The sequence below is a fragment of the Salmo salar genome, chromosome ssa04 (genome assembly GCF_905237065.1).
Source record: "Salmo salar chromosome ssa04, Ssal_v3.1, whole genome shotgun sequence".
NCBI classification, from domain to species: domain Eukaryota; kingdom Metazoa; phylum Chordata; class Actinopteri; order Salmoniformes; family Salmonidae; genus Salmo; species Salmo salar.
The window spans coordinates 68,696,143-68,716,522 of NC_059445.1; the positions used below are offsets into that span (position 1 = coordinate 68,696,143).

A 20,380-nucleotide genomic window follows, 5' to 3' on the forward strand; every position below is an offset into this window, starting at 1 on the left:
ACCAAGAAAGTTTGTTTGCATACAGACACTTTGCATTGGAAGCTCTGGGGGTGTTAAGAGCCTGTGAGCAGACTCAGACCAAGCTAACCACATCCCCGTGTCTACTCCCCCGCTTTTCCCAAGCAATGTTGATGTATTTGATGCGTTTCCAGTCGATAAAGTGTGTGTGTTACAATATTATTTACAGTTGTTTCAGATCTGTAAACAGACACACGCACCACACACACACGTTTAAATGAGATGAAATAAAACGTAGAATAAAGGACTCCTGATTTATTGTGTGACCAAATGGAAAGCAGTGGTTGTTGGTGTCAGAGTATGCTGTTGGGGTATTAGCACACCTCCAGCAGGCCCTCCGACCAGAGCACCAGGGCCATCTGGACTTTGTCATTGTCCAATTGCCTTTTTAGCTGAGACACAGGAATGGGCTGTCCCGCCTGCAGCTGCCTGATGGCCGGGAGGTCTTCGAAGGGGAAGGTCATGCCGGGGGTCTAGGAGATAGGCGGAGAGATATGACGACAGACAGAACTTTACAGACAGCTTCAGACATGACAGTGCATTTTGCCTGTGTAAACAAAATATCAGGAATTGGGCCTTATCTACAGACATATAGCTTCTGATTCGATACTTTGATGAGAGTCAATATGAATTACAGTAACACAAACATCTTCATTCATAAACCATTCAAATCCTGGCTGACTGGCAGTGTATAATCTACTTTAAGAATCCTATATAATATCCAAATGGTAGAGGTACTTTAACTCAAATCCTATATCCAGACATGATATTGTATTGTCAACTAAATACATTGTCTATGCAAAATGTGCCAGGTTACCTCAGAGGGTGCATCTTCCTCCTCTTCACCACTATCATCATCATCATCATCACTCTGTCCCATCATGTGTTTCTCCCTTCTGTTCCTCAGAGAGTGCATCACATCAACCACCAACGATACCGACCCATCCTAAACACACACAAATACACACTTTAGTCCAAGAGCAGCCTGGTAAAATATGTAAACTGTTACAACTGAAGGCACTTACTGATGGGCTTTGACACGTCTCTAAAGACACCAGGATGTGGTCTTTAAACCTCAGACACACCGTATCTTCTAAAGCAGGCATCTTTCCAGCTGTGAAGAACACACACAGAAACAGACACACACAGATTAGGTCTAGAGAGAAGGACCTAGGCTAATACATGTACACTCATGCCCAATTGCACATTAAACTCCTCCTGAGAACTTCTTATAGCTATCCAATCCTTTCAGAGCTACAAGTTGAACCATATTAGTTAGTTAATACTCTTGTTACTTATATATATTTTTAAACCTTTAATTTAACTAGGCAAGTCAGTTAAGAACAAGTTCTTATTTTACAATGACGGCCTACCCCGGCCAAACCCTCCCTTAACCCGGACGAAGCTGTGTCAATTGTGCGCCGCCCTATGGGACTCCCGATCACGGCCGGTTGTGATACAGCCCAGGATCGAACCAGGGTCTATAATGACACCTCTAGTACTGAGATGCAGTGCCTTAGACCACTGCGCCACTCGGGAGTTGAAACGTAATACTCTTGGTTCTGAAGGAAGGTACTAAAGTTTTGTGCTGCTTTCATCACCTTTGGCCATGACAGGTACCATGCTACTAAGTTACATCTTTCAGATCTACAAGAGGCAGGCTTTGACCATGGAATAAGTCTCCTTCCTTTATGATTTACAGCGCAAGCATTGGTTCCAAAAGGCTTGGTTTCAGCAAGATGGTGACTGGTCTTTCTATAAACTAGGATACCAGTGAGGATTTCCTACGCTGGACAACTTATTACAGCTGTTGAAAACTTCTGGAATGTGATCAAGAGGAAGATGGATGGTCACAAGCCATCAAACAAAGCCGAGCTGCTTGAATTTTTTCACCAGGAATGGCATAAAGTCACCCAACATCAATGTGAAAGACTGGTGGAGAGCATGCCAAGATGCATGAAAGCTGTGATTGAAAAGCAGGGTTATTCCACCAAATATTGATTTCTGAACTCTTCCTAAAAACATTAGTATTGTGTTGTCTTGCATTATTCGAGGTCTGACAACACTGCATCCTTTTTATTTTGACCAGTTGTCATTTACTGCAAATAAATGCTCTAAATGACAATATGTTTTATTTGTAATTTGGGAGAAATGTTGTCATAAGTTAATATAATAAAACAAAAATGTTCATTTTACCCAAACACATACCTATAAATAGCAAAACCAGAAAAACTGATAATTTTGCAGTGGTCTTAATTTTTCCCAGAGCCATATGTACAATTGAAGTCGCAAGTTTACATACACCTTAGCCAAATACATTTAAACTCAGTTTAACAAATCCTGACATTTAATCCTAGTAAAAATTCCCTGTCATAGGTCAGTTAGGACCACCACTTTATTTTAAGAATGTGAAATGTCAGAATAATAGTTGAGAGAACGATTTATTTCAGCATTTATTTCTTTCATCACATTCCCAGTGGGTCAGAAGTTTACATACACTCAATTAGTATTTGGTAGCACTGCCTTTAAATTGTTTAACTTGGGTCAAATGTTTTGGGTAGCCTTCCACAAGCTTCTCACAATAAGTTGGGTGAATTTTGGCCCATTCCTCCTGACAGAGCTGATGTAACTGAGTCAGGTTTGTAGGCCTCCTTGCTCGCAAACGCTTTTTCAGTTCTGCTGATTTTCTATATGATTGAGGTCAGGGCTTTGTGATGGCCACTCCAATACCTTGACTTTGTTGTCCTGAAGCCATTTTGCCACAACTTTGGAAGTATGCTTGGGGTCATTGTCTATTTGCAACCAAGCTTTAACTTCCTGACTGATGTCTTGAGATGTTGCTTCAATATATCCAGATAATTTTCCTTTCTCATGATGCCATCTATTTTGTGAAGTGCACCGGTCCCTCCTGCAGCAAAGCACCCCCACAACAGGATGCTGCCACCCCCGTACTTCACGGTTGGGATGGTGTTCTTCGGCTTGCAAGCCTCACCGTTTTTCCTCCAAACATAACAATGGTCATTATGGCCAAACAGTTCCATTTTTGTTTCATCAGACCAGAGGACATTTCTCCAAAAAGTACAATCTTTGTCCCCATGTGCAGTTGCAAACCGTAGTCTGGATTTTTTATGGCGGATTTGGAGCAGTGGCTTCTTCCTTGCTGAGCGGCCTTTTAGGTTATGTCGATATAGGACTCGTTTTACTGTGGATATAGATACTTTTGTACCTGTTTCCTCCAGCATCTTCACAAGGTCCTTTGCTGTTGTTCTGGGATTGATTCGCACCAAAGTACGTTCATCTCTAGGAGACAGAACGCGTCTCCTTCCTGAGTGGTATGATGGCTACGTGGTCCCATGGTGTTTATACTTGCGTACTATTGTTTGTACAGATGAACGTGGTGCCTTCAGCCGTTTGGAAATTGCTCCCAAGGATGGACCAGACTTCTGGAGGTCTACAATTTTTTTCCCTGAGGTCTTGGCTGATTTCTTTTGATTTTCCCATGATGTCAAGCAAAGTGGCACTGAGTTTGAAGGTAGGCATCCACAGGTACACCTCCAATTGACTCAAATGATGTCAATTAGCCTATCAGAAGCTTCTAAAGCCATGACATCATTTTCTGGAATTTTCCAAGCTGTTTAAAGGCACAGTCAATTTAGTGTATGTAAACTTCTGACCCACTGGAAGTGTGATACAATGAATTATAAGTGAAATAATCTGTCTGTAAACAATTGTTGGAAAAATGACTTGTGTCATGCACAAAGTAGATGTCCCAACCGACTTCCAAAAACTATAGTTTGTTAACAAGAAATTTGTGGAGTGGTTGAAAAACAAGTTTTAATGACTCTAACCTAAGTGTATGTAAACTTTCGACTTCAACTGTACATAAATCTAAATTATTACATCTTAGTCATTTAGCAGACACTCTTATCCAGAGCGACTTACAGGAGCAATTAGGGTTAAGTGTCCTGCTCAAAGGCACAGACATATTTTTCACAGTCGGCTTGGGGATTCAAACCGGCAACCTTTCGGTTATTGGCCCAATGCTCTTAACCGCTAGGCTACCTGCAGCACAATTGTATAACATTGATGCCCTTGAAAATTACAATTAAGTGCTTGAAAAAGTCCATGAATTTGACTTGCCAATGTCTATATGAACCCTGCTTAAAGGATGTATAGTCCTATGTTGTATAGGTGGAGTTATGGATCAATTTGCATATATTCCTCTAAGTACACATGAGGAACTGCACGGAAAATCATTTTTGTTTCAAACCAGTTTGAAATTTTGATCGCAATGTCACACATTGGCCCCATTATTTATAGAAAGACCCCGATCCAGAACAAAGTGGCTAGCGATACTGTACCTATCCATATTCAATGCCCCAACACTATTTTACAGACCTTACTATAAATGTTACTCTCCCTGCTTAGCTCAGATTCTGCAAGCGTCCAGACAGATGTTAACAAATATGTTAAGTCTGTCAGAAAAACTTAGAGGCGCATTCTAAAGTATCAATGCACATCACTATTTAAATGCATATCTGTAGCCTGTACAGAAACATCACTTCTTAGTAGAAAAATGCCACTGTCCATTTCTCATTCAAATTCATTCATATCTCAGAATATGGCTGTGTCCAGTTACTGTTTCACATTCTATGGGCAACACACACCGTCTGTAATAAACAAACATTCTACTCATTGGACGTTTAAATATTATTCAGCAAGACACACACCTGACGATGAGATGTCATCTTGCTCTGGTGTGTAAGGTGGCAGTCTGTGGAGGGCAAAGTCCCTCTTCATGTCCCCGGCACGGAGTTCGTGTTCGCCCCTCTCCATCTGGTCTGCCACGCTCCTCAATAATGAGGCCAACTGCCTGCTTGTGTCTGGGGCTGCGTTGGCTCCCTGGTACACACACAATGTTAGTGCTTAATAGATAGCAGTAGATAAGACTGAACTACGCAGATAGGCCACTATTATTTTCAATAGGCATACATTGTAATTTCTATTATGAAACGAAATTGCAGAATTTAGCAGAACATGCAACCATAGTGACAACTAAAGTTTAGACATTAAACTCATCGTTCAGTGCAAATTCCTTATTCCTCCTTTAGGTAAATCACTGAACTGTAAGTTATCACTCACATTCACCAATCTGACCATGGCAGATGAGTGTTTCCCTCAAGGAAGGACAGAAGGAAGGATGAAATGTTTAAGTGTTGGAACAGAGTACAGAAGTGGACCTCACCATCAAGATTCTCCTGGGCATGCCTACCCTCCTGGTGATGTCACTGGTCTTAAGGGAATCATACAAGAAATTGGGAAACACGTTGGCCAGATAGTCTCCCCATGACCTGAGGTGAAAAAAGTTGAAGTAACTTTACACATCAAGATTATGAATTTCCATTGTTTCAAATGAGAGAATGAAGAAGTGGTGGGGCTGAGATAGCGTTGAGGTTAGAGAGGTATAGTCAGTTCGAAACCCAGGGGAAGATCTGTCAGGCTACGAGTTGGCAAATTCTGACTAAGGCCATTGATGGCTGAAACATGATATTAATAGCTGTATAAATAAAATTTCAGGTTTTTAATAGTGTGCGAGCATTGCGCGTATTACTTTTCAAGGAATGAGTTCGCAACCAGAGGGTCGCTGGTATCAATTTCTTAGGTGCCACAGTGAGTCTCACGTACGTGTTCTGGTAGGTACTGAGGGTCAGGTGGGTAGAATGATCCACTCCCACGGGGGTGTCCGCCTGATGGATGGTTCCTCTGGGGAAGTAGAGCAGATCACCTGCCTATGGAAAGAAAGGACAAACACCCCCCTCACTTAACCTCAAATAGCTCAGGCCACAAGTCACACTACGTTGCAAAATACTCCAATGAAGCGTTTTCCAAATGTGGCTCAAGACTCATAAGTGCACTACTGCGGATTACTTTCGTGTTGTGGCCTTCGACTGGTCTTGCCTAGAGAGACATTGGTTTTGTTTAGTCGACAGGAAACCCCTAAAGCTCTAGACTGGTCACTGCACAAAAAGGTTTGTGATTCAGAACCAATAGTTGGTGAATTAATGGTGCCGGTTGGTTGTACTTGTTATCAGACAAGTGTGTCTTCTCATGCATGTTCTCTCGCTAAAGCTCAGTAGTGCTTGACCCTTGTCCCTGGGACCCATGGTGCTGACCCTGTGCTGTGTGTAAAGTACGTGCTCTGGGGTGAAGTCTCTCCTAGGTACAAATCTAAGATCAGCTTCCTTTCTCTCAAGCTTAACCTTTAAGTGGCAATCTGCAGTTCAAACAATATCAATGCGTGGCCAACCTGCCACTGTTTTGGTAAAATCCATAGACAAAGCTATGGATGCAAGGACTGACCGTCCATGGTATTAAAATGGTTTAAACTTGTTTTGAGGCTACACAGCGTTTGATTACAATTACATTGTTTGCAAACATTGAAGTAAAACAGGCTTAAATGTTGGGTTCTGATAGTGTATGACAGTTAAACTAAGCTCATGAAGCATTTATAGTTGGGCCGGGGCAACATCAGTAGCGCGATACTCAGTATCGTGGCAAGGAAACAAAACACGAAGCCGGTTAAACTTCTTTAGGAAAACAGCCCTACTATTGGAAACAAACATCATCATGTTGTCATCCAGAGTCACATTTCTTTATTTTCCAAGCTATAGCGCACAATATCTGACATATAGCAAGTTTTTACAGGACCAAAGAGTTTAGTCTGCAATACTGGTAAAGAAAATAAAAACAAATTAAATATCACATTTACGTAAGTATTCGGACCCTTTACTCAGTACTTTGTTGAAGCACCTTTAGCAGCCTCAAGTCTTCTTGGGTATGATGCTACAAGCTTGGCACACCTGTACTTGGGGAGTTTCTTCCGTTCTTCTCTGCAGATCCTCTCAAGCTCTGTCAGGTTGGATGGGGAGCGTCGCTGCACAGCTATTTTCATGTCTCTCCAGAGATGTTCGATTGGGTTCAAGTCCAGGCTCTGGTTGGGCCACTCAAGAACATTGACTTGTCCCGAAGCCACTCCTACATTGTCTTGGCTGTGTTCTTAGGGTCGTTGTCCTGTTGGAAGGTGTACGTTCACCCCAGTCTGAGGTCCTGAGATCTCTGGAGCAGGTTTTCATCAAGGATCTCTCTGTACTTTGCTCCGTTCATCTTTGCCTCGATCCTGACTAGTTTCCCAGTCCCTGCCGCTGAAAAACATCCCCACAGCATGATGCTGCCACCACCATGCTTAGGGATGGTCAGGTTTCCTCCAGACGTGATGCTTGGCATTCAGGCCAACGAGTTAAATCTTGGTTTCATCAGACCAGAGAATATTTAGGTGCCTTTTGGCAAACTCCAAGCGGGCTGTCATGTGCCTTGTACTGAGGAGTAGCTTTCGCCTGGCCACTCTACCACAAAGGCGGGACACAATGCAAATAGTGCGGGTAGCCATTTGATTACCTGTTCAGGAGTCTTATGGCTTGGGGGTAAAAGCTGTTGAGAAGCGTTTTGGTCCTAGACTTGGTGCTCCGGTACCGCTTGCCATGCGGTAGCAGAGAGAACAGTCTATGACTAGGGTGGCTGAAGTCTGACAATTTTTAGGGCCTTCCTCTGACACCGCCTGGTGTAGAGGTCCTGGATGGCAGGCAGCTTGGCCCCAGTGATGTACTGGGCCGTACACACTACCCTCTGTAGTGCCTTGCGGTCAGAGGCCGAGCAGTTGCCAACCAGTCAAGATGCTTTCGATGTGGCAGCTGTAGAACCTTTTGAGGATCTGAGGACCCATGCCAAATCTTTTCAGTCTCCTGAGGGAAATAGGTTTTGTCGTGCCCTCTTCACGACTGTCTTGGTGTGTTTGGACCATTCTAGTTTGTTGGTGATGTGGAACTTGAAGCTCTCAACCTGCTCCACTACAGCTCCATCGATGAGAATGGGGGCGTGCTCGGTCCTCCTTTTCCTGTAATCCACAATCATCTCCTATGTCTTCATTACGTTGAGGGATAGGTTGTTATTCTGGAAACACCCGACCAAGTCTCTGACCAAGGCCCTATAGGCTGTCTCGTCGTTGATCATGCCTACCACTGTTGTGTTGTCTGCAAACTTAATGGTGTTGGAGTCGTGCCTGGCCATGCAGATCTGTGCCTCGACACAATCCTGTCTCTGAGCTCTATGGACCATTCCTTCGACCTTAAGGCCTGGTTTTTGCTCTGACATGCACTGTCAACTGTGGGACCTTTATATAGACAGTGGTGTGCCTTTCCAAATCATGTCCAATCATTTGAATTTACCACAGGTGGACTCCAATCAAGTTGTAAAAACATCTCAAGGATGATCAATGGAATGCACCAGGTGCATCAATGTAGGATGCACCTGAGCTCAATTTCAAGTCTCATAGCAAAGGGTCTGAATACTTATGTAAATAACATTTTCAAAAAATCTGTTTTCACTTTGTCATTCTGGGGTACTGTGTGAAGATTGATGAGGAAAACACTTCATTTAATCAATTTTAGAATAAGGCTGTAACGTAACACAATGTGGAAAAAGTCATAGGGTCTGAATACTTTCTGAAGGCACGGTACAGTCCTAGGCTGTCATTGAAAATAATAATTTGTTCTTAACTGACTTGCCTAGTTAAATAAAGGTAAAATAAAAAAAAATAAAAACAATTTGTGGCCAAAAGTTGAGAATGACACATATTAATTTCCAAAGTCTGCTGCCTCAGATTGCCATCATACAATTTGCATATACTCCAGAATGTTATGAAGAGTGATCAGATGAATTGCAATTAATTGCAATGTCCCTCTTTGCCATGCAAATGAACTGAATCCCCCCCAAAACATTTCCACTGCATTTCAGCCCTGCCACAAAAGGACAAGCTGACATAATGTCAGTGATTCTCTCGTTAACACAGGTGTGAGTGTTGACGAGGACAAGGCTGGAGATCACTCTGTCATGCTGATTGAGTTGGAATAACAGACTTCAAAAGGAGGGTGGTGCTTGGAATCATTGTTCTTCCTCTGTCAACCATGGTTACCTGCAAGGAAACATGTGCCGTCATCATTGCTTTGCACAAAATGGGCTGCCAGTAAGATTGCACCTAAATCAACCATTTATCGGATCATCAAGAACTTCAAGGAGAGCAGTTAAATTGTTGTGAAGAAGGCTTCAGGGCGCCCAAGAAAGTCCAGCAAGTGCCAGGACGTCTCCTAAAGTTGATTCAGCTGTGGGATTGGGGTACCACCAGTTCAGAGCTTGCTCAGGAATGGCAGCAGGCAGGTGTGAGTGCATCTGCACGCACAGTGAGGCGAAGACGTTTGGAGGATGGCCTGGTGTCAAGAAGGGCAGCAAAGAAGCCACTTCTCTCGAGGAAAAACATCAGGGACAGACTGATATTCTGCAAAAGGTACAGGGATTGGACTGCTGAGGACTGGGGTAAAGTCATTTTCTCTGATGAATCCCCTTTCCAATTGTTAGGGGCATCCGGAAAAAAGCTTGTCCGGAGAAGACAAGGTGAGCGCTACCATCAGTCCTGTGTCATGCCAACGGTAAAGCATCCTGAAACCATTCATGTGTGGGGTTGCTTCTCAGCCAAGGGAGTGGGCTCACTCACAATTTTGCCTAAGAACACAGCCATGAATAAAGAATGGTACCAACACATCCTCCAAGAGCAACTTCTCCCAACCATCCAGGAACAGTTTGGTGACGAACAATGCCTTTTCAAGCATGATGGAGCACCTTGCCATAAGGCAAAAGTGATAACTAAGTGGCTTGGGGAACAAAACATTGATATTTTGGGTCCATGGCCAGGAAACTCCCCAGACCTTAATCCCATTGAGAACGTGTGGTTAATCCTCAAGAGGCGGGTGGACAAACAAAAAAAACACAAATTCTGACAAACTCCAAGCACTGATTATGCAAGAATGGGCTGCCATCAGTCAGGATGTGGCCCAGAAGTTCATTTACAGCATGCCAGGGCGGATTGCAGAAGTCTTGAAAAAGAAGGGTCAACACCGCAAATATTGACTCTTTGCATCAACTTCATATAATTGTCAATAAAAGCCTTTGACACTTATGAAATGCTTGTAATTATACTTCAGTATTCCATAATAACATCTGACAAAAATATCTAACGACACTGAGGCAGCAGACTTTGTGAAAATGTATATTTGTGTCATTCTCAATACCTTTGGCCACGACTGTATATCATTAATTTAAAAGTCCCAAAATGTATGTCGCAATTGCCCCCAATAAATGTAAACTGACCACAGATTACGGGCAACTTCACCCTGCTCCTAACGTACCTTCAGTATGATGTCGTGTGTGGGGCTGCCGATGCGCTCCTCAAGCACCACGCAGTACTCTCTGGCCAGGGGCACCGTGGGGCTGTACAGACGCCAATGTTTCTCGCCCTCCAACTGGAGGATAAACACCTGGGGAAAGGCGTACACATATTTAGCAGATGTTATCGCAGGTGCAGCAAAATACTTGTTTCTAGCTCAAACAGTAATACCGAACATTACAAAACAATACACACAAATCCCAATAATTCTAAGAAAAATATGAAGAAATAGCATAATGAGCAATGTCAGTGTCCAGAATATAAATATATACACTGAACAAAAATAAAAGCAACATGTAACAATTTCAAAGATTTACAGTTCATATAAGGAAATCAGTCAATTGAAATACATTCTTTAGGGCCATAATCTATTGATTTTACATGACTGGGAATACAGATATACATCTGTTGGTCAGATACCTTAAAAAAAAAGGTAGGGGCATGGATCAGAAAACCAGTCAGTATCTGCTGTGACCAGCATTTGCCTCACGTAGAGTGACATCTCCTTTGCATAGAGTTAATCAGACTGTTGTTTGAGGGCAGTGGAATGTTGTCCCACTCCTCTTCAATGGCTGTGTGAAGTTGCTTGATACTGGCGGGAACTGGAACACGCCGTTGTACACGTTGATCCAGAGCATGACAAGCACGCAGATGAGCTTCCCTGAGATGGTCTGTGTGTTTGTGCTGAAATTCTTCGGTTGTGCAAACCCACAGCTTCATCAGTTGTCCGGGTGGCTCGTCTCAGACCATCCCGCAGGTGTAGAAGCTGGATGTGGAGGTCCCGGGCTGGCGTGGATACACGTGACTGCGGATGTGAGGTTTGTTGGACCTACTGCCAAATTCTCCAAAACTACACTTCTGGTAGAGAAATTAACATTAAATTCTCTGGCAACAGCTCTGGTGGACATTCCTGTAGTCAGCATGCCAAATGCACGCTGCCTCAAAACTTGAGACATCTGTGGCATTTTGTTGTATAACAAAATTGCACATTTGAAAGTGGCCTTTTATTGTCCCCAGCACAAGGTGCACCTGTGTAATGATCATACTGTTTAATCAGCTTCTTGATATGCCAGATCTGTCAAGTGGAAGGATTATATTGGCAAAGGAGAAATGCTCACAAAATGAGAGAAATAAGCTTTTTGTGTATATGGAAAACTTCAGGGATGTTTTATTTCAGCTCATGAAACCAAAACGTTACATGATGTGTTTATATTTTTGTTCAATCTATCTATCTATCTATCTACCTCGGTGTGTAAATTGTATGGACAGTATATGAATAGGAAAGGTGTGTACAGCAGTAGTTATATAGGATTACTAGAATACAGCATATACATATGAAGTGGGTAAAAGAGTATGTAAACATTATTAAATATTGTCTAACCCTCAAACCATACTACAAACGTTGCAGCCAGGGTTATGTTCAGTAGGGAACACCGTAGCAAAATGTTTTGAAACGTGAAGTTAAAATGTTTGTTTCTTATGGGTAGCTATGACATGTTTTGGTTCCCACTGAACACTACGCTGATGTGGACCATTTTGGGGCCAGTTCAGTGTTGTACCTCCACGTCGTCGTAGTGTGGGGGTAGCCCTTGGGAATCCTGTGGGGTGATGTAGACGTTGGAGCCCACAAGAGCGCCGAAGAAACACTCCAACTTCTCCAGAATCCGCCACAACTCATCCTAGAGACACACGGTTAGTTAGAGGAGATCAGACATCTTAGAATCTCCAAATAGAATACTATTGGGTTCAGCTCTGCACAATTATGGAATGATCAAGATGTTCAGATATATCTGTGCAATAGATTTTAATTCCTGTTGTGTTCACCAACATATCCTAGTTCAAGGCATTCAAATTTAAAATAGGCAAATCTGAATCTGAGCTAAACAACATCTTAGTTAAAGGATATCTGTCACTACCAGAGAGCCACTGCCACAGTGCTGCATTAACTAGGACCTTCACTCCTTTTTCTACAGGGATGTAGTTTTGGCAGGCCAAGATCTAATAATACCTTATTGAACTTATCAACAGTCATAATTAATACAATCAAGCTGAATCAGGTGTGAAGGTAAAAATGCTAGGCTGGGACAAAACCCTTCCCCACATACTGTGGCCCTACAGGAGCAGAGTCATGTTCAGTAGGCAAAAAACATGTTCTCCTGTTTCATACTATCACAGAACCAGAACCCACGACTCAGGAGTACAAAACACTGTGGATAAACACATGTCCACTACTCTCACCTTAAACCTCTGAGGCTGGTGGAACTGGATGGTGGCCTTCTGGTTGAAGTCCTTCTTGAGCTGGCTGTAGTTGACACGGCCTTCCTTGTTCAACACAGTCTTGTTGCCCTGGACGCAGCGGCACACATTAAGGTCTCTGGCATACGTCAGGCCCTGGGCGCACAGCCCCTTCAGGTCTGAGAGCTGGAACAGAGACTTGTAGTAGGAGGCCAGGCCTGGGTCAGACCTCTGGATGTGGAGGGGCTTCTTCTCCCAGTAGTCAGTGAAAAATTCCTCCTGTCCCATAGGGGAAATTAGGCTCTGGAAGACAGTGTCTGGGGTGTCGAAGCAGAAAGGAGAGGGGACGCCATTGGAGTCCGTTTTCCTATGTTTGGGAGCGACCTCTTCATCTCCGGCTGCTGCTCTTCTTCCGTTCCTGGGCATCTTTAGCTGATAGAGAACGTTACATCAGTGGCATTAGATTAGAAGATAGCTAGTTAGCAGTTTCAATTTAGCATTGCTATCAAATTAAGCTTAACAGTGCCCTTGGTGAAGTTATGCAGTTGGAATAGCCCGTTCGATAGCAAATACTTGGTGTTATGTAGCTACTGTAGCAAACGTTAGCTAGCTAATAACATAGCTTATGGGCTAACGTTAATTAACGTTAGCTAGTTTGCAAACTGTAGCTAACGTTATATAATGCTAGAACATAGCTAACGTTACCTGTTTTCCTCGGTTTTAACACATATTAGCTATAAACTCGCCCTTTGCCCAAATCAGTTTGGTTTGATAGCTATACACGTGAGAATGGTGTTCTGTCCTGCAGCATAAGATGTCCGAAGGTAAACAAGTACTTTCCATTCCGCTCTGGTGATTCATGTCTCTAGTGTGGATTATTTCCAAATTGTATTCAAACAGAAATGATACGCAACCACTACAATAAATGATGGCATGTTAAGGCTAAAGACTTTTATTAGTTTACATTTATCTTGAATACAATAAAACAAGCAGAGCAGGTTCTGTAAGGAGACCGTTCTATTACAACAGCTAGCTAGGGTTGTGGGTTCGATGCCCACGGGGGCCAGTACAAAAAAAAAATGCATGAAATGAAATGTATGCATTCACTACTGTAAGTCGCTCTGAATAAGAGCATCTGCTAAATGACTAAAATGTAAATGTAAAATGTAGATCAAAATCTTAGTTTGAAAAAGGGGAAAGGTAGTGAGATGTCATTAAAGTGAGATGCACAACAGAGGGGCTCCTCGACGTTAGCAGTGAGCTCTCCTCTTATCAAGATCCAATGTCCAGTAAAATATTAAACGCATACAAAAAGTTAATTTATTTACACATTGGCTCTTTCAACATTTTGATAACACGAGGAAGGGAACTCTATAATGGCTATCTCTGTGATAGACAAACCAAATCTGGGTGTATTTAACATAGCACAACATTCAAATATCAGACTACGTTATGTGGAATTCAACAAACCCATTATGTGGAGTTCTAATAGAAAAGACGCAATTATCACCATTTTCCGGCCAAAATATTTACGTTGAGGAAATGTGAAATAACGCTAAAAATAAGAGGCCACTTGAAAATGCCAAAATGAAGTTCCATTAAGTGTTGTTTTTCCTGTGTATGGAGGGAGGCAGGTGCAGTGTTTCGGGTTTAAAAAAAACAAAAACAATGTATTTTTTGTAGAGTGGAGGGAGGATGAACTCTGCCTCGGTTGGCCGACGCTCATCTTAAGTCCAGACAGGAGAGAATTTGATGTCCAATCACAGGACCCAGCCTGCTCTCCATCACTGGGGGGCCTCTGTGTCCCTTGGATGGGGGCCTGTCTCAGGTAGCTCCAACTTCTCGCACTCGGTCAGCTTCAGAGTTAAGTGCTGGGCGATCTCATTGGGGTCAGTATACAGAGCAGCAGGGACGTTCTGGAAGGCAAAGAGAGAGAAACTAAATGCCGTTGTCTTTTCTAGATATTGCCATTGACTAATTGTTCTCCATTTACAATAGTGGTATGATTGCATCAGCTGCACAGTGACATATACGCATGTAGCATGAATGTTTTAGGCAATATTTTAGTGATGTCACTGCATGATGCTGAGCTTGCTCTGACTTGCCAGCGGACTTCCGCTACACATGCACTTTTCAAACAGAGAACAAAAATCTCACCTTCAATTCTGAAATTTTGCTTTCCCGAGTGCTAAACTCTCTGATCATGTAATTCTTTCCAGTCTGTAAAGAAAATGAGTCATTTCATAAGTAGGCATAGCCATTATGTAGTTCAAGTTGCATAGTGATGTCCATTTCCGTCTAAAGTTATCCACAGAATTTGATTCCAATGCACATCCATTCTGGTGGTTACCGTTAATCGATTGCCATTTCCCAGGAAAGCCCAGTCACACTTGCCTCGTGATAGAGCCGCGTGTCATTTATCCGGATCAGAACTCCATCCACTCGCAGGAAGAACCGCAGAAGCAGGAAGAAACTGGTGGGCATCACTCTCTGTATCACACACAAGTGGGTAACAAGAGAGTAAGTATTTCTTCAAAATCTCCTCAGAACAAATGAAATCTGTCTCTCAAAGATGCAAGCGTTTAAGAAAATCCATTAAACATAATTACTATAGGTGAATATAAAAAGCCTTTTTTTATTCCTGGTCTTACAGCCCCCGCAAAGGACATGTCCTTTGGTGCTTGTCACACTGCTACAGACATATGTGGCGAATGTGCATCATCATAAAGTGTCAGTTCCAGTCTGAAAGTGGCACTCACTATTTTGACGCTGATCATGGACACGCCATGGTCGTGAAGCTCGTCCTCAAACAGCAGCACGTCATCGAAAAACATGATTTGTTCTCGCGCCTTCAGCTTCTCCATGTCGATGCGCTCCAATGTTTTTGTCGCCTGATGGAATAGCAGAGGTGTATGTATTAGTGCAAACCGTAGCAAAAAAAAAAAACGTTTTGCAACTGAAAAAAATGTTTATTATTGGACACATTCAGCTCTCGTTGTTTCGGCATGTTTGCCTCAATTTGATTCCTAATGAATAAGGCAATTGACAGCTTGAGATAAGTTAATGAATATTATGCCTTTGCGAAAGAAAAATTGCATTCCAGGCGGACTACATTGCAGTTGTTGCATTGCATCAGCCGAAGGTTGTGTTCCACATCATTGACGGTGCAGTCAGGCGTCAGACTGACATACCATATGGTGTGGTTAGTTGATATGTTAATCACGGAGAGATCTGGCAGGCGTTTGCAATATAGACGACCTGAAACGCAGCCAATGACTTGGGGGTGAATCCTGTCTTCCACTTACAGTACCAGCCAACAGTTTGGACACACCTACTCATTCAAGATTATTTTTTAAATTTTTTGCAATTTTCTACATTGTAGATTAATAGTGAAGACATCAAAACTATGAAATAACACATATGGAATCATGTTGTAAAAAATATATTTTATATTTGAGATTCTTCAAAGGAACCACTCTTTGCTGTGATGACAACTTTGCACACACTTGGCATTCTCTCAACCAGCTTCACCTGGAATGCTTTTCCAACAGTCTTGAAGGTGTTCCCACATATGCTGAGCACTTGTTGGCTGCTTTTCCTTCACTCTGCGGTCCAACTCATCCCAAACCATCTCAATTGGGTTGAGGTCGGGTGATTGTGGACACCAGATCATCTGATGCAGCACTCCATCACTCTCCTTCTTGGCCAAAAAGCCCTTACACAACCTGGAAGTGTGCTGGGTCATCGTACTGTTAAAAAAACAAATTATAGTCCCACTAAGCACAAACCAGATGGGATGGAGTATCGCTGAAGAATGCTGTGGTAGCCATGCTGGTTAAGTGTGCCTTGAATTCTAAATAAATCACTGACAGTGTCACCAGCAAAGCAAAGCACCCCCACACCTCCTCCTCCATGCTTCACGGTGGGAACCACACATACAGAGATCATCCATTCACCTACTCCGCGTCTCACAAAGACATGGCGGTTGGAACCAAAAATCTCAAATTTGGATTCATCAGACTAAAGGACAGATTTCCACCGGACGAATGTCCATTGCACACATTTTTTTGGCCCAAGCAAGTCTCTTCTTCTCATTGGTGTCCTTTAGTAGTGGTTTCTTTGCAGCAATTCGACCATGAAGGCCTGATTCACGCAGTTTCCTCTGAGATGCATCTGTTACTTGAGCTCTGTGAAGCATTTATTTGGGCTGCATTTTCTAAGGCTTGTAACTCTAATGAACTTATCCTCTGCAGCAGAGGTAACTCTGGGTCTTCCTTTCCTGTGGCTGTCCTCATGAGAGACAATTTCATCATAGCACTTGATGGTTTTTGCGACTGCACTTGAAGAAACATTCAAAGTTATTGACATTTTCCGCATTAACTGACCTTCATGTCTTAAAGTAATGATGGACTGTCGTTTCTCTTTACTTTTTTGAGGTGTTCTTGCCATAATATGGACTTGGTGTTTTACCAAATAAGGCTATCTTCTGTATACCACCCCTACCTTGTCACAACACAACTGATTGGCTCAAACGCATTAAGGAAAGAAATTCTACAAACTTTTAACAAGGCACACCTGTTAATTGAAATGCATTCCAGGTGACTACCTCATGAAGCAAAGGGTGGCTACTTTGAAGCATCTCAAATAAAATATTTTGATTTGTTTAACAATTTTGGTTACTACATGATACCATGTGTTATTTCATAGTTTTGATGTCGTCACTATTATTCTACAATGTAGAAAATAGTAGAAATAAAGAAAAGCCCTGTAATGAGTAAGTGTGTCCAAACCTTTGACCGGATCTGTATGTCAAATATACATTTAGTCATGTATCAATGTGAGACTAAGTTCAATTTTGACTTAAATTCAAATTAAGATTTGCCCCTTATTTTGTAATTTGTTTGTTTGGGATATTGTATTGTAACCACAGTGTGAACTGAAAGGCCTTTCACCCTCATCTGCTGGTCCTCTCCTAACAAAGTGCCTCTGTAGTCTGTGGTATATGTCCAGTCGTAGTGTTTCACAGCCTCTTTGGAGTGTTCAGAATCAGCCCTGGGAATACAACCGTCTTGACTGATTATTCAACACTTTTTATCAAAACAATTTAAAAATGCAATTTTTTGTTGTTGAATTTATTTCACAAGCATATAGACAATGAAGGTGGATAGTGTTATCACAGTGGTATTATGATAGTGGTTGTACCTGCTCTCTTGCCATTCCTGTGCACAGGCCACTTTCACAGAGTCCTGCATGTTGTTGACCCTCTTGAGGGCATCGATGGCATTAAACTCGATGCCATAGCCGTCTGTGTGCTGAATGCGTAGAACGTTGTCCCCAAACAGCATCTCTGGGAGTGAGGGCATGTGCATCTCCTCCCCTAACCTGGGACAAAACTGTCAAGATTGAAACCTGAACAACTAACCTCAATGTAGCTAGCCAAGTAAGTTGACAAGATTTGAATGATTAATGTTGGTGTGCAAATATTTAAAGTATGACCAAGTCGATAAACAAGCTCCCCAATGTAGACTAAACCTTAAGAATACTAAACAGACAACATTAAAGAAAAAGTTTAGTCTGACACAAAAATCGGCAAAATACTTGGAACAGTTTACCGTTCAATGTCCTTAGACTTCATAATGTGGGTTTTTGCTGCAGTCACTTTCCATGGTCCGAATATGAAGTCTTGCTTACTGCTCTTAAACCCATGGGTCATCATGGCTGACAAATTGGCCAACATCAACTGTAAATACGGTCAAACACCAAACCCATCAGAGACATAAGTAAATAAACAGTACATGCAAGTACAGTGTACATTGCATGTCGACCATTGCAGAACTGTAGATAGTGGAGTACGTTCAGCCCTCAGAAATGACCTAGCAATCCAATGTCTTTATTGGCGAGTTGTAAAAGTAGTTATCTAGCTAGCTAGGATATATATGGTTAGCTATTACAAGATCATTATACCCGCTGTACAGGCTTGCTAGCTAGTAACTTTGCTAGCCTACCTAACTAGCTAGCTATTGCAAAATTCAACGTTATATAAAATACGAAGCTGGTAACTGAAAAAACAGCCAAACGTGCTTATGGAAAAGGTGTCGACAATGGAATAACTCGAGTATGCATTCCGCAACCGTATTTATCTTGCTAACGTAACTAACCTAGCCTCCGGATGTTAGTGACAAGCTAGCTGGTTCAGCATCCCTTCAATCATCATCACACTAACTTGTCATCTTAACTTCATTACTAATGGATATACATCCAACATCAATACCCTACTGACATGAGACTTAATGGAAATAGAAATCAAAGATTCAATTCAAAAGAAATGTAAAAGTTAATCCACTCACTCGGGTATTTTGATTGTCAGCTAAGGTCCATGAAAGAGAGAACTTCACAAAAATGCTTCCGACGTACTTTTCATTCTACTATTATATTGTTCCGCATCCAGTAAATACTGTAAATTTGCACAAAAAATATATATTGCTTTGTTGCTACATGTCCTAAATGTATGATAGTATGCTGTGTTTATACAAGTTGCTCTCTAAGGGAGGTCTCCATCAAAAATACATTTCACAGAAATAAAATGTAATATGTTTTTTAATGGAATATCATTTTTAAAATGTTATTTTTGTATTTATTTTATTTCACCTTTATTTAACCAGGTAGGCTAGTTGAGAACAAGTTCTCATTTACAATTGCGACCTGGCCAAGATAAAGCAAGGGTAGGGGTGGCCAGGTGGAAAGCATGGCCAGCTGTAGAAAAATGCTTATTGAAATTCTGAATTATCATGGATTTATCAGTGGTGACAGTGTTTCCTAGCCTCAGTGCAGTGGGCAGCTGGGAGTAGGAATTGTACTACCCAGACATAGAGAGACTATTACTGGTATCAATGACAGTCGTCACTGGATTATCTGAGATTAACATAATCAGAGGCATTGCAGTATGGACAACCATTCAAAATCAAATTGTTTTTATACATATCATTAGAATAGACAGCCTACAAGCAAATTCATATTTTTTTATTCCCCAGTCAGGTGTCCCAAACATGGTGGTTCTGATAAAGTCCTACATGATTCATCTGCAGCTAGGATCCCATCCAAGGATTTGGTTCATCAGGTGGTACTGTCTATGGCCCTATTGGTACAGTAGTGCTTGTTGATCCCTTGTCAATGTTGGTATAGCAGTGGAGAGAGTGATTGGATGATGGTCTCCCAGTGTTGAGTAGACAATGTTCTCAGTCATGGAGGAGACAGTGTGGACAGGTTCTTGGGATGTTCCAAGAGGAGAAAGGTGTTTGACTCTCTCTGGATAAAAATCAATGTGACATTGATAAACTGGACCAAATGCACTGTAACAAAATATGTTCGATTGGGAAATACAGTGGGGAGAACAAGTATTTGATACACTGCCGATTTTGCAGGTTTTCCTACTTACAAAGCATGTAGAGGTCTGTAATTTTTTATCATAGGTACACTTCAACTGTGAGAGACGGAATCTAAAACAAAAATCCAGAAAATTACATTGTATGATTTTTAAGTAAATAATTTGCATTTTATTGCATGACATAAGTATTTGATACATCAGAAAAGCAGAACTTAATATTTGGTCCAGAAACCTTTGTTTGCAATTACAGAGATCATACATTTCCTGTAGTTCTTGACCAGGTTTGCACACACTGCAGCAGGGATTTTGGCCCAATCCTCCATACAGACCATCTCCAGATCCTTCAGGTTTCGGGGCTGTCGCTGGGCAATACGGACTTTCAGCTCCCTCCAAAGATTTTCTATTGGGTT

General features: G+C 42.0%; 2 protein-coding genes across 3 annotated transcripts; both read right to left on the reverse strand.

Annotated features, from left to right (window-relative positions):
- Window positions 1-258: 258 nt before the first annotated feature.
- riox2 (ribosomal oxygenase 2) lies at window positions 259-13,421 on the reverse strand. Its single transcript, XM_014197773.2, has 10 exons — window positions 13,292-13,421; window positions 12,590-13,018; window positions 11,911-12,030; window positions 10,314-10,442; window positions 5,704-5,807; window positions 5,264-5,369; window positions 4,749-4,920; window positions 1,044-1,132; window positions 836-964; window positions 259-491 (listed from the first exon to the last, which is right to left on the reverse strand). Exons 2-10 carry the CDS (start codon window positions 13,010-13,012, stop codon window positions 333-335), a joined length of 1,431 nt encoding a protein of 476 aa, XP_014053248.1. The 5' UTR covers window positions 13,013-13,018; window positions 13,292-13,421; the 3' UTR covers window positions 259-332.
- A 101-nt stretch (window positions 13,422-13,522) lies between these two features.
- On the reverse strand, window positions 13,523-19,037 carry LOC106603731 (TIP41-like protein). Of its 2 annotated transcripts, none has more exons than XM_014197774.2 (8): window positions 18,934-19,036; window positions 18,199-18,326; window positions 17,789-17,968; window positions 17,539-17,638; window positions 15,346-15,477; window positions 14,981-15,076; window positions 14,744-14,806; window positions 13,523-14,502 (listed from the first exon to the last, which is right to left on the reverse strand). In XM_014197774.2, exons 2-8 carry the CDS (start codon window positions 18,321-18,323, stop codon window positions 14,371-14,373), a joined length of 828 nt encoding a protein of 275 aa, XP_014053249.1. In that variant the 5' UTR covers window positions 18,324-18,326; window positions 18,934-19,036; the 3' UTR covers window positions 13,523-14,370. The 2 variants fall into 2 exon arrangements, 1 of the variants encoding a protein (XP_014053249.1); XR_001328481.2 differs by having other exon boundaries at window positions 14,340-14,502; window positions 14,937-15,076; window positions 18,934-19,037.
- Window positions 19,038-20,380: the final 1,343 nt, after the last annotated feature.

Coding starts and splice junctions, on each gene's coding strand:
- riox2 (XM_014197773.2), bottom strand. CDS start 13,012: ATGCCCAGGAACGGAAGAAGAGCAGCAGCCGGAGATGAAGAGGTCGCT. Junction 12,031..12,589: donor ACCAGCCTCAGAGGTTTAAG/GTGAGAGTAGTG, acceptor GTGTGTCTCTAG/GATGAGTTGTGGCGGATTCT. Junction 10,443..11,910: donor CACACTACGACGACGTGGAG/GTACAACACTGA, acceptor GCCTTTCCCCAG/GTGTTTATCCTCCAGTTGGA.
- LOC106603731 (XM_014197774.2), bottom strand. CDS start 18,323: ATGTTGGCCAATTTGTCAGCCATGATGACCCATGGGTTTAAGAGCAGT. Junction 17,969..18,198: donor AAGTCTAAGGACATTGAACG/GTAAACTGTTCC, acceptor GTTTTGTCCCAG/GTTAGGGGAGGAGATGCACA. Junction 14,503..14,743: donor GCAAAATTTCAGAATTGAAG/GTGAGATTTTTG, acceptor TTTGCCTTCCAG/AACGTCCCTGCTGCTCTGTA.